The sequence below is a fragment of the Lampris incognitus genome, chromosome 2, assembly GCF_029633865.1.
Source record: "Lampris incognitus isolate fLamInc1 chromosome 2, fLamInc1.hap2, whole genome shotgun sequence".
Classification (NCBI taxonomy): domain Eukaryota; kingdom Metazoa; phylum Chordata; class Actinopteri; order Lampriformes; family Lampridae; genus Lampris; species Lampris incognitus.
Genome location: NC_079212.1, coordinates 87,519,562 through 87,531,727, shown reverse-complemented (window position 1 = coordinate 87,531,727; position 12,166 = coordinate 87,519,562). Strand labels below are relative to the sequence as shown.

Below are 12,166 nucleotides of genomic sequence, written 5' to 3'. Positions count from 1 at the left end.
ACTACAAGAACACTTATAGCCAAACTACAAGAACACATATAGCCAAACTACAAGAACACACATATAGCCAAACTACAAGAACACACATATAGCCAAACTACAAGAACACACATATAGCCAAACTACAAGAACACACATATAGCCAAACTACAAGAACACATATGTCCAAACTACAAGAACACATATATAGCCAAACTACAAGAACACATATGTCCAAACTACAAGAACAAATATAGCCAAACAACAAGAACACATATAGCCAAACTACAAGAACACATATAGCCAAACTACCAGAACACATATAGCCAAACTACCAGAACACACATATAGCCAAACTACAAGAACACACATATAGCCAAACTACAAGAACACATATGTCCAAACTACAAGAACACACATGTCCAAACTACAAGAACACACATGTCCAAACTACAAGAACACATATAGCCAAACTACCAGAACACATATAGCCAAACTACAGGTACACACATGTCCAAACTACAAGAACACATATGTCCAAACTACAAGAACACACATGTCCAAACTACAAGAACACATATAGCCAAACTACCAGAACACATATAGCCAAACTACCAGAACACATATAGCCAAACTACAAGAACACATATAGCCAAACTACAAGTACACACATGTCCAAACTACAAGAACACACATATCCAAACTACAAGAACACATATATCCAAACTACAAGAACACACGTATAGCCAAACTACAAGAACACACATATAGCCAAACTACAAGAACACATATAGCCAAACTACAAGTACACACATGTCCAAACTACAAGAACACACATATCCAAACTACAAGAACACATACAGCCAAACTACAAGAACACACACATAGCCAAACTACAAGAACACATATATAGCCAAACTACAAGAACACTCATATAGCCAAACTACAAGAACACACATATAGCCAAACTACAAGAACATATATAGCCAAACTACAAGAACACACATATCCAAACTACAAGAACACATATGGCCAAACTACAAGTACACACATATCCAAACTACAAGAACACACATATCGAAACTACCAATATACACATATCCAAACTAAAAGTACACACATATCCAAACAACAAGTACACACATATCCAAACTACAAGAACACACATATCCAAACTAAAACTACACACATATCCAAACTACAAAAACAGGCGGGGAGACACCCTGGACAGGCCACCAGGCCATCACACAGGGCTGACACACACACACACATTCACACCTAGTGACAATGTAGTACGGCCGATTCACCTGACCTACATGTCTTTGGACTGTGGGGGGAAACCGGAGCACCCGGAGGAAACCCACGCAGACACGGGGAGAACATGCAAACTCCCCACAGAGGACGACCCGGGACGACCCCCAAGGTTGGACTAACCCGGGGCTCGAACCCAGGACCTTCTTGCTGTGAGGCGGCTGTGCTAACCACTGCGCCACCGTGCCGCCCATGGCTGTAATGGACCAGTCAGAATTAAAGAGAGACTTGCATGGGAAATCTACCCATACCCGCGTCTGATATGCTGAGACAGTAGACGATAAACATGCAGGATTATAGGCAGAGGTGTAAAATCCAGGTCCAGAAAGTAAAAGTCCAAACCATGTATTTGCTCTGCTCATGCACTACACCAGCAGATTCTTTTCAGCACCCTTCCTCAACTAGGTAGGGAAAACTAGTTAATGAAATCAGCTGGTTTAGTAAGATGGTTGGAGGTTTGGACATTTACTTTCTGGACGTGGTTTTTACACTTCTGATTACAGAACATAAGAAGTTTATCAAAGTTACATATAGAAAGATGACCGGTAACATTCAGCATTGAAGATATTAACAGATGATGTGATGGATAGAACTGAAAACATTTTATCCAGTCATACACTCACTCACACACACACACACACACACACACACACGCACACACAATTACCCCTCTCTTCCGGGCCGTCCCGGTTGCTGCTCCACCCCCTCTGCTGATCCGGGTAGGGCTGCAGACTACCACATGTCTCCTCCCATACATGTGGAGTCGCCAGCCGCTTCTTTTCACCTCACATTGGGGAGTTTCACCAGGGGGACGTAGCACGTGGGAGGATCACGCTATTCCCCCTCCCCCTGAACAGTTGCCCCGGCTGGCCAGAGGAGGCGCTAGCGCAGCAACCAGGACACATACCCACATCCAGCTTCCGACCTGGAGACACGGCCACTTGTGTCCGTAGAGACGCTAGACCAAGCCGGAGGTAACGCGGGGATTCGAACCAGCGATTGCTGTGTTGGTAGGCAACGGAATAGACCGCTACGCCACCCTGATGCCCCGGGTTTTACTTTTTAAAGTCTTTAGAGTTGTAGAAAACACTGTGTGTGTGTGTGTGTGTGTGTGTGTGTGTGTGTGTGTGTGTGTGTGTGTGTGTGTGTGTGTATTTGCGCCTGCCTGCCTCTAGGACATTTATTTCTTTGCCAACTGCCCTGTGGCCAGTTGGGAGCAGCTGGGGGAGATGTTGAGCTGGCAGTTCCTCTCTGCTACTGACCGCGGTCTGGATCATCTGCAGCTGGAGATGATTGCTCTGAAGCTCTTTCGTAAGTCTGGCTCCTACACTGCACTTCCTTCAGCCTGATCAGCTCTCGTCTGTCCCATGTCAAACCACCGTGTCCGTGTCCATGTCCAGTAGTGGACAGCTTGCTGGGGCGACTTGTTTCTCTCTCTTACCGGTGGTTGTGAACTAACGCCGCCTACATGGCACCCTGGTCAAGAAGGACGAGGTGAATGCTCAGTCAAGTGTGGGAATGTGATACAGAAAATCCAGATGTTTTGGAAATGGTGTTAAATTACCAAGATGGTGGTAAAGTCTCTGCTGCTCTGCTCTGACTACACCTTAACCACACCCTCCTGGTTCCTGTCCCCGACGGTGCATGTAGTGTTTTGTTTTTTGTTTTTTTTGTTTTTTTGGATTTTCCCCCTTTTTCTCCCCAGTTGTACTCGTCCAATCACCCCACTCTTCCGGGCCGTCCCGGTCGCTGCTCCACCCCCTCTGCTGATCCGGGGAGGGTTGCAGACTACCACATGCCTCCTCCCATACATGTGGAGTCGCCAGCCGACTCTTTTCACCTGACGGTGAGGAGTTTCACCAGGGGGGCGTAGCGTGTGGGAGGATCACGCTATTCCCCCCAGTCCCCCCCCCAAACAGGCGCCCCGACCGACCAGAGGAGGTGCTAGTGCAGCGACCCACATCCGGCTTCCCACCCACAGACACGGCCAATTGTGTCTGTAGGGACGGCCGACCAAGCCGGAGGTGACACGGGGATTCGAGCCAGCGGTCCCCGGACGCCCTATAGTGTCATTTTTATACGCCATTAATTTGAGGCCCCCAGTGTGTCCCAGTCATGAGCAGCAGCATGAGAGCACGTCACGTCCATGCGCTGGGGCGGTGGCATGGCTGAGCAGACGGGGCTTGTTGGCAGTAACTGATGAGCCCATCATTTCTTATGTCTTCAGGGAAGCAGCAGGACTACTCTGCATGCAAAATCACTTGGTCTAAATTCAGCAAGGTAAGAGTTTCTCTTATTTCAGCAAGGTTAGATTTTTTCTTTATTCACGGACCTGAGATCAATTTTCCGATCTTGGCTCATTCTCTTTTACCATTTCATGTGCCATAGGAGAATGCGCCCGATGTCGGCTTCACCTTTTGGGTGTGGTTCGATGGCATCTTGGTGATGGTGAAAATGTACTTGGAAAAGCTCTGGAAAGATAAGTATGTGTACTCATGGCAGTCGCTGTCTACACCTCACAGCAGTATTGGTGCTAGTCGCAGGAAGTGATCTGGGGATGAGTCTTACAATTTTATTGGTGGGGGTGAAATAACTCAGAAAGAATGGTGACATTACAGAATACTGGTGTGGACATACTGGAATATGTTTAATAATAATAATGATAATAATAATAATAATAATACATTTTATTTGTTGGTGCCTTTCAGAGCACTCAAGGACACCTTACAGAGCACAATAAAAAACCAGCAGCACTGTGTCAGACAGCATAAGATCAAAACAAAGCAGGGTAGACAATAAAAAGTTAACACAACAGATGAGTATAAAATCATCATCTGCACAAAACTCAGTGAAGCGTGGATCAGGCTGAATATGCCAGTTTGAAAAGGGGCATTTTGAGATGGGATGTGAAGGCTGAAAGAGAGTCGGTGTTGTGAATGTCTTGTGGGAGAGAGGTCCATAGGCGGGGGACAGAATGACTTTTTTACACACTTCGGTGTCTGGCAGCATGGATTAGCAGTAGACAGCAGGGCAAAAGAGAATTTGGGATTTTTTTATTCATAGGACCAATCCAAATTAAGAGGGGGTGTGGGTCAGCAAGATGCTGTTTCAACTGGTCGGCCCACACCGTGGTCCTCCGCATGTGATGAGGACCGGGCAAGTAAACACAGCAAACCGTCTGCATCACCCATGGTATTTTTTTCAGTGTAATTTTATGGCTAAATTCTGTCCCCCACCAAAACCACACACATATATATATATATATATATGTGTGTGTGTGTGTGTGTGTGTGTGTGTGTGTGTGCATGTATTTAACCTAAAAAGTTCAAAAAGTGGCATCCCTTTACTGTAACGCAGCCTTAAAGACTAGGGAAGGACAACATACGTATACATTATGACACCGTGCACAATAACTAGAGTCCTGGATTACATTTAGTCTCACATCACAATATCAGTACTATTGATATATTGACCAGCTCTGTAATACATATATGAAGTATTAATCGGTGACTTGTTTACTTGTGCATTCTCCTGTAGCTGTATCATGGGCTTTGTTTGTAAAGCCAAAGAGAAAGCCCTCTTACAGAAAAAACAGAGAGGGACATTCTTGCTGCGCTTCAGTGAAAGCATCAGAGATGGAGGGATCACCTTCTCCTGGGTGGATTACTCACCAAAAGGTACAACACACAATGAAAGCCATGTAACTCTGTAACCGTTAAGAATGCATGTACTAAAACTACTGGACGAAGTACCAATCACGTTGATGTTCTTTTTAATACCATCCTGTGACTCTCCTCTACGTGCTCTACATAGGTGTGCCTATTGTCAGGTCAGTGAGGCCCTTCACCAGGGTAGACCTGTCCCAGATCCCCTTCCCTGAAATCATCAGAAATTTCCAGATATTCGAGGACGAGAACGTTCCAAATAATCCTCTGATTCACCTCTACCCTAACATCCCCAAAGATGAGGCTTTTGGAAAATACTACTCTGAGAAAACTGGAGGTGAGGACAATGTGTAGACTTTTAGCCTGTGGTATTTTTGAAGAATTCCCACCTGAAATACAATTCAGGAATCGGGAACAATTTATTGTCGTTTCTTACACGCATTTGCATACACGAAGAAATGAAATGTTGCTTCCCCCAGCCCACAGCAGTGCAACGCAAAAACACACGTATCCAAAATGTCCTAAAAATGACACCACCAAAAACATACAAAAACAGGGAGAACAGAGCAAAAATAAATAAAAAGTACTAACGGTTAACAACCCAGTCCATCCAGGGGGCAACGCAGTCCAAAAAATTCCTCCGTCCAGAGAACGAACGCCATCCAGGACGACTGTCGGAACTGCCAGTCTGCATAAGCTAGCCGTTAGCTTAGCCTGCCCCACTTCTACATTTTGCCAGACCGCCCTCAGTGTTTCCTCCCCAGGCGTAGCTCCAGGCAGGGTCGTGGTCCTTGGGCGCAGCAGACCAGGCTCCCTCAGCCCATCCAACGCCAGCTCTCCCAGCCAGACACCTTCGACACACCTCCCCCGCACTCCACATGACGACTTAGACGCAGACAAAAACACTGCACAGTCGATGTTAGGCGAGGCCGCCGCCAGGCTGCCTCAGTGCTTCCTCTTGGGTACAGCTCCGGGCAGGGCCGTACAGCTCCGGAAAGGGCCGTCAGCTCTCTCAGCCGATCCCACGCCAGCTCCCCTAGCCATTAAGCGAAAAAAAAATCAGCGAACAAAATAAAAACCTCACACAACGACACATACTTAGACGTGGACAAAGACACTGCATAGTCCACACTGGGTGAGGCCGCCGCAAACACGAGTTCATGCCGCCATCTCCCCATCAATTCCTATATGCTGTCCCTTCTCCGCTTGAAGTGACTAACATATGATATCTATAGAGTTGCAGGAAAGTAGAACATGTGACGTGTGCGACACATGTAAAGCGACGCTTCCTTGGTTAGCTTTGTTGCCAGATGTGTGGGAGGCTGACTCGCACTTCTCAATTTAGGAACACTTTCAGCTCTCAACCACAAATGTATCCTGTTCAAAGAGGCGTTTGCGTCGCTGTGTCCGAGCGTCGGTTTATGCGGCTAGACCAGTCAGTGTGCCGTCCGTGTGCAGGCCCCAGGTGTCATCGCTGAAATACCTCTGCGTTATGTGAAATCCAAACTTCAATTCATTTGTTTACCCGCTGAGGTTTGCGATCCTGCAGCAACCAGTTTAACCTGCTTAGTGTGTTGTAAATCCATCAGCAGTTTGTGACATCTTTTGTGAGAAGCTCTGCATTATTTGTTTGTCTTTGCACGCGAGCCTACATTCAGGACACCGGGCACGGTAATGTAAGTGCAAAGTGGGATGATTTCACCTGAACCCAACTCTTCTTCCTCTTTCAGATGACAGCCCATATATCAAATACATCAAAACCAAGCTGGTATTCGTTTCTAAGGAGTGAGTATACATTTCCAGTTCTTTTTTTCACTATCATGCCTGTTTGAGGAAAAAGTGAAATCCGCTCATGAGGATTTAAAGGTTTATCTGTCACATACTTCATCTACAAGTACGATAAGCAGTGAAACGCTTATTGGTAACTCTGACATTGTGCAACACAAAGAACACAAGTAAATAGGAATAGAATTTAAGGTTTATTATGAGCACTAATCCTGTGCTCCTTGGCACTGTTGCCCACCTGTATGTGATCCAAACAGGTGCTTTCGAGACAAAAAGCCTTAGAAATGCTGAAAACACCGCCGCTATATCTTGAACTGCCAGTCCCAACCCTTAACATGTCACATGAGCAGCTGGTTGCAAAGACTACTTGTCATTGGTCACTGTAGGAAGAGAGTGGAGGCTGAGTCATCTGTGGATTCTGACATGGCGGCGGCCGATGGCGTGATGCTTGAGAGTGAGCCATGTGGTGAGGGGGATGGTGAGTCATGGCTCTCCTCACTATCCCACCTGGGCTAAATCTCAGATAAAACAAAGCCCTTCCTCCTGCATGCCAGTCCCTGTCTTGCCCTCTATATTCTGGCTTTACACCATAAAAGCAGCTTGATGGAATACATTTCATGTACCAAGGCGTCTTTGAGGTTTCCTCATTTCTGATTACTTTCCTGTGATACCAATGCGTCATCTGTGCATGTGTGATCCAAATTCCCAAGTCTAAAATCTAACAGGTGTGGAGTTGCATCTTTGTGCCATCTTTCACTAACCATTTCTGGATTCTGTTGCCTTGTGGAACTGACTTGTAACTGCATGGATGCATGTTATATGGGTGCTAAGCTAAGCTAGTACATACAGAGTATTAAAAACACATTGTAATAGGTCGTCCGGGTGGCATAGCGGTCTATTCCGTTGCCTAACAACACGCGGATCGCTGGTTCAAGTCCCCATGTTACCTCCGGCTTGGTCGGGCGTCCCTGCGGACACAATTGGCCGTGTCTGCGGGTGGGAAGCCGGATGTGGGTATGTGTCTGATCGCACTAGCACCTCCTCTGGTCGGTCGGGGGTGCCTGTTCAGGGGGGAGGGGGAACTGGGGGGAATAGCGTGATCCTCCCACGTGCTACGTCCCCCTGGTGAAACTCCTCACTGTCAGGTGAAAAGAAGCGGCTGGTGACTCCACATGTATTGGAGGAGGCATGTGGTAGTCTGCAGCCCTCCCCAGAGGGGGTGGAGCAGTGACCGGGGCGGCACGCAAGAGTGGGGTAATTGGAAATGTACGATTGGGGAGGAAAAGGGGGGGATCTAAACCCCCCCCCCAAAAAAAACACATTGTAAAAGGAAGAAAACAACAACAAAAACAGGAATTATGCAAAAATCAGTTTTGAGCAATTCCAGCAAAACAGTGTTTCTGCAAACCCCCGGTCATGGCTGAGATGTGTGTCGACGCATTCCACTTCCTTTCCATCGTAGAATTTGAAAAGATCTGACACTGCAGTTTTTCAGCATAAAAAAGTCAACAACAAAAAGTTGTACGTATATCCAAAAGTTATTGCATAATACTTGATTCCGTCAAGTGTTTGTTGTTCGCTATGGCAGTATGCGGATGCCATGAGGCAACATGTGGATTCCATGTGGATGCCATGAGGCAGCATGTGAATGCCATGTGGATGCCATGTGGCGGCATGCGGATGCCGTCCGGATGCCATGTGGCAACATGTGGATGCCATGTGGATGCCATGAGGCAACATGTGGATGCCATGTGGATGCCATGAGGCAACATGTGGATGCCATGTGGATGCCATGAGGCAGCATGTGGATGCCATGTGGATGCCATGTGGCGGCATGCGGATGCCGTCCGGATGCCATGTGGCGGCATGCGGATGCCGTCCGGATGCCATGTGGCGGCATGCGGATGCCGTCCGGATGCCATGTGGCGGCATGCGGATGCTGTCCGGATGCCATGTGGCGGCATGCGGATACCATGCGGATGCCATGTGGCGGCATGCGGATGCCGTCCGGATGCCATGTGGCAGCATGCGGATGCCATGTGGCATCATGCGGATGCAGGTACCGTTTTAGTTTCTTAGTGACAGTTCTACGTGAAAGCTGTGGCTTGCCATCGGGACATTCAAATCAACCATTGAAAATAAAAAAAAAAATGTATAAACCCCCAACTGCTTCTGATGGGCAGGTTGGCGCCCTGCATGGAGGCCTCCGTTAGTGTGTGAGTGTGTGTGTGACTGGGTGAATGTGAGGCATCCATTGTAAAGCACTTTGAGTGGTCGGCAGACTAGAAAAGTCCTGTGCAAGGTCCATTTAAACCGGTCAAATTTTAAAAAAAAATACTGCCAACAAATTTAGACGGTGACAGTGATGTTTGTAATTTCAAACGCCTCTGCTCAATGGAAAACCTCTAGTATGAATGTATTACCAATGATATTAATCATCATCATAATGAAAATCACTTCGTAATGATAAAAAATGTGTCAGTGAAAGCAAAACCAGCACCTTTTCTTGTCTGTTCCACTGCCCTCAGACCTAAATGGGGATCTGCATGCTATGGAGCAACACCTGATGCCTCATCCTGACCCCATGCTGTGTGATACGGTGGAAAACCCGGGTGAAGAACTGCCCCAGCTCCAGCTTTTTGATGCCATTGACTTATTAAATTACCCTGATGATCATTTCCCGTCTTATGGGCAGGAGTTCCCTGATGTGAGTTTGCAAGAGTTTGCCATCCCCCCCATGCAGCCATGCGGAGGCATGTACCAGTGAGCCGCCACCATCGCAGTGGGCATGATGTTAGTCTGAATCATATCATTCCAACTTGACATCTCTATCCATAACCACTTCCGCATCTCTCTGTCCATAACCACTTCCACATCTCTGTCCAGATCCACTTCCGCATCTCTATCCATAACCACTTACGCATCTCTGTACATAACTACTTCCGCATCTCTGTCCATAACCACTACCGCATCTCTATCCATAACCATTTCCGCATCTCTATCCATAACCATTTCCGCATCTCTATCCATAACCACTTACGCATCTCTTTCCATAACCACTTCCGCATCTCTGTACATAACTACTTCCGCATCTCTGTCCATAACCACTACCGCATCTCTATCCATAACCACTTACGCATCTCTGTCCATAACTACTTCCGCATCTCTGTCGATAACCACTACCGCATCTCTGTCCAGAAACAATTCCGCATCTCTGTCCATAACCACTTACGCATCTCTGTCCAGAACCGCTTCCACATCTTTCTATCTATAACCACTTCCACATTTCTATCCAGATCCACTTCCGCATCTCTCTGTCCAGAACCACTTCTGCATCTCTATCCATAACCACTTCCACATCTCTATCCATAACCACTTCCGCATCTCTGTCCATAACCGCTTCCACATCTCTATCCAGAACCACTTCCACTGCAACATACGCATCACACAGTTGAAGCCTGCACGGCGGCTCTAACTGAAGCTATTGTCTTTTCTTTTCTTGTTGCTGAACAGGAAGTGATACGTGATGCTTTGGATGTCACGTGACGTTCAGCAGGGTGTTATGAGCTTCCGGAACTGATACACTAAACCATCTGCTTCTGCTGCTAAGAAACGCTTGTTTAACAGTCACTGGTTCTGGTTACAAAGTGAACAGTCCAGAACAGTCTTTTGTAACCAGGTAGTTGTGTTTGTTGTGCTCCTTCTGAAACCACATGCTGTACACGGGTAGGCTCAGCTGCACATCCTGGTATTTTACTTTTCTAGTCGTCTCTCGTGTTGGTCAGGACAGGGAGCAGTTTGCTTTGCTGTGTAACTTGCTCATTTTGAAAGACACAGTATAAACGGGACGGCACGGTGGCACAGTGGTTAGCGCGGTCGCCTCACAGCAAAAAGATCCTGGGTTCAAACCCCAGGGTAGTCCAACCTTGGGGGTCATCCCGCGTCGTCCTCTGTGTGGAGTTTGCATGCTCTCCCCGTGTCTGCATAGGTTTCAGGTGAATCGGCTGTACTAAGTTGTCCCTAGGCGTGAATGTGTGGGCCCTGTGCGATGGCCTGGTGGCCTGTCCAGGGTGTCTCCCCGCCTGCTGCCCAATGACTGCTGGGATAGGCTCCAGCATCCCCGTGACCCTCAGAGCAGGATAAGCGGTTTGGATAATGGATGGAAATGGACAGTATAAACAGACACTTCTCATGGATCACCTCCCAAGAAAATGTGTGTGGTGTCCGGGTAGCGTAGCGGTCTATTCCGTTGCCTGCCAACACGGGGATCGCCGGTTCGAATCCCCATGTTACCTCCGGCGTGGTTGGGCATTCCATCCATTATCTGAGCCGCTTATCCTGCTTCCAGTCGCAGGGATGCTGGAGCCTATCCCAGCAGTCATTGGGCGGCAGGCGGGGAGACACCCTGGACAGGCTGCCAGGCCATCACACAGGGTCGACATACACACACATTCATACCTACGGGCAATTTAGTACAGCTGATTGGTCGGGCGTCCCAACAGACACAATTGGCCATGTTTGCAGTTGGGAAGCCGGATGTGGGTCTGTGTCCTGGTCGCTGCAGTAGTGCCTTCTGTGGTCGGTCGAGGCACCTGTTCGGGGGGGAGGGGGAACTAGGGGGGATAGTGTGATCCTCCCATGCGCTACATTGCCCTTGTGACACTGCTCACTGTCAGGTGAAAAGAAGCGGCTGGCGTCTCCCCATGTATGGGAGGAGGCATTTGGTAGTCTGCAGCCCTCCGCGGGTCGGCAGAGGGGGTGGAGCAGCGACAGGGACGGCTCGGAGAGCGGGGTAATTGGTCAAGTGCAATTGGGGAGAAAAAGGGGGGAAAAGAAAAAAAGAAAATATGTGTGACCACTGAACCACCTGTACACCCTTTTATAGTGTGTCTCATCATCACTTCATTCAAGCATTTCTTGAGATGCTCATCACGTACCTTTCTAGTGGGCAGGAAGACTTAGAGTATGGCTTCACCTCAGTTGCTGAAGACTGTTTGCAGTGACTGCACATGTTCTGCACAGGTTCTGAAGGTCTGCTCTGAACTGTGAAGCTGTTTGTGAAACCGCCATGTAGCCTGTCAGACAGCTTATAGGGCTCTTGTGGCAAATGCACCTTAAACATTGTACTTCCTCGTTTCTGCGGCACTTTCCCTTTACTTCCCCATCCTGTTAGAAAATGAAAGCTAAGACTGTCTTACTGGAAATAAAGTTGAAAGATTGAATAAGTTGAGTAATTGGAGGGGTGGGGTGTTTGTTTACTAATAAAACAATGGTACTTGCTTAATTAATGAAGTGGTAATGTTTAAAATGTCCAGCCCTGGTGACCTTTAACCTTTTTGTGATTGCAGTAGATGAGTTTTTTTTTTGTTCCCTTGGAGAGCAGCAAGTAAGCCCGTCTTCTCTTTATCTAAGATACCTTGTTACAA

At 47.5% G+C, this 12,166-nt stretch overlaps 1 protein-coding gene across 2 annotated transcripts in view; it reads left to right on the top strand.

The window, feature by feature from the left end:
- The window catches only part of stat2 (signal transducer and activator of transcription 2), a 33,348-nt gene extending 21,331 nt beyond the window's left edge, over positions 1–12,017 (top strand). The window contains exons 17-25 of one of the 2 annotated variants that reach the window (XM_056275065.1): positions 2,466–2,601; positions 3,518–3,570; positions 3,679–3,773; positions 4,828–4,967; positions 5,104–5,292; positions 6,686–6,740; positions 7,127–7,218; positions 9,269–9,533; positions 10,254–12,017. In XM_056275065.1, the coding sequence (XP_056131040.1) occupies positions 2,466–2,601; positions 3,518–3,570; positions 3,679–3,773; positions 4,828–4,967; positions 5,104–5,292; positions 6,686–6,740; positions 7,127–7,218; positions 9,269–9,507 (999 nt within the window). In that variant the 3' untranslated portion in view covers positions 9,508–9,533; positions 10,254–12,017. Of the gene's footprint in view, positions 1–2,465; positions 2,602–3,517; positions 3,571–3,678; positions 3,774–4,827; positions 4,968–5,103; positions 5,293–6,685; positions 6,741–7,126; positions 7,219–9,268 lie in introns of both variants that reach the window. The other variant, XM_056275064.1, reaches the window with a different exon arrangement.
- The last annotated feature ends 149 nt before the right edge of the window (positions 12,018–12,166 follow it).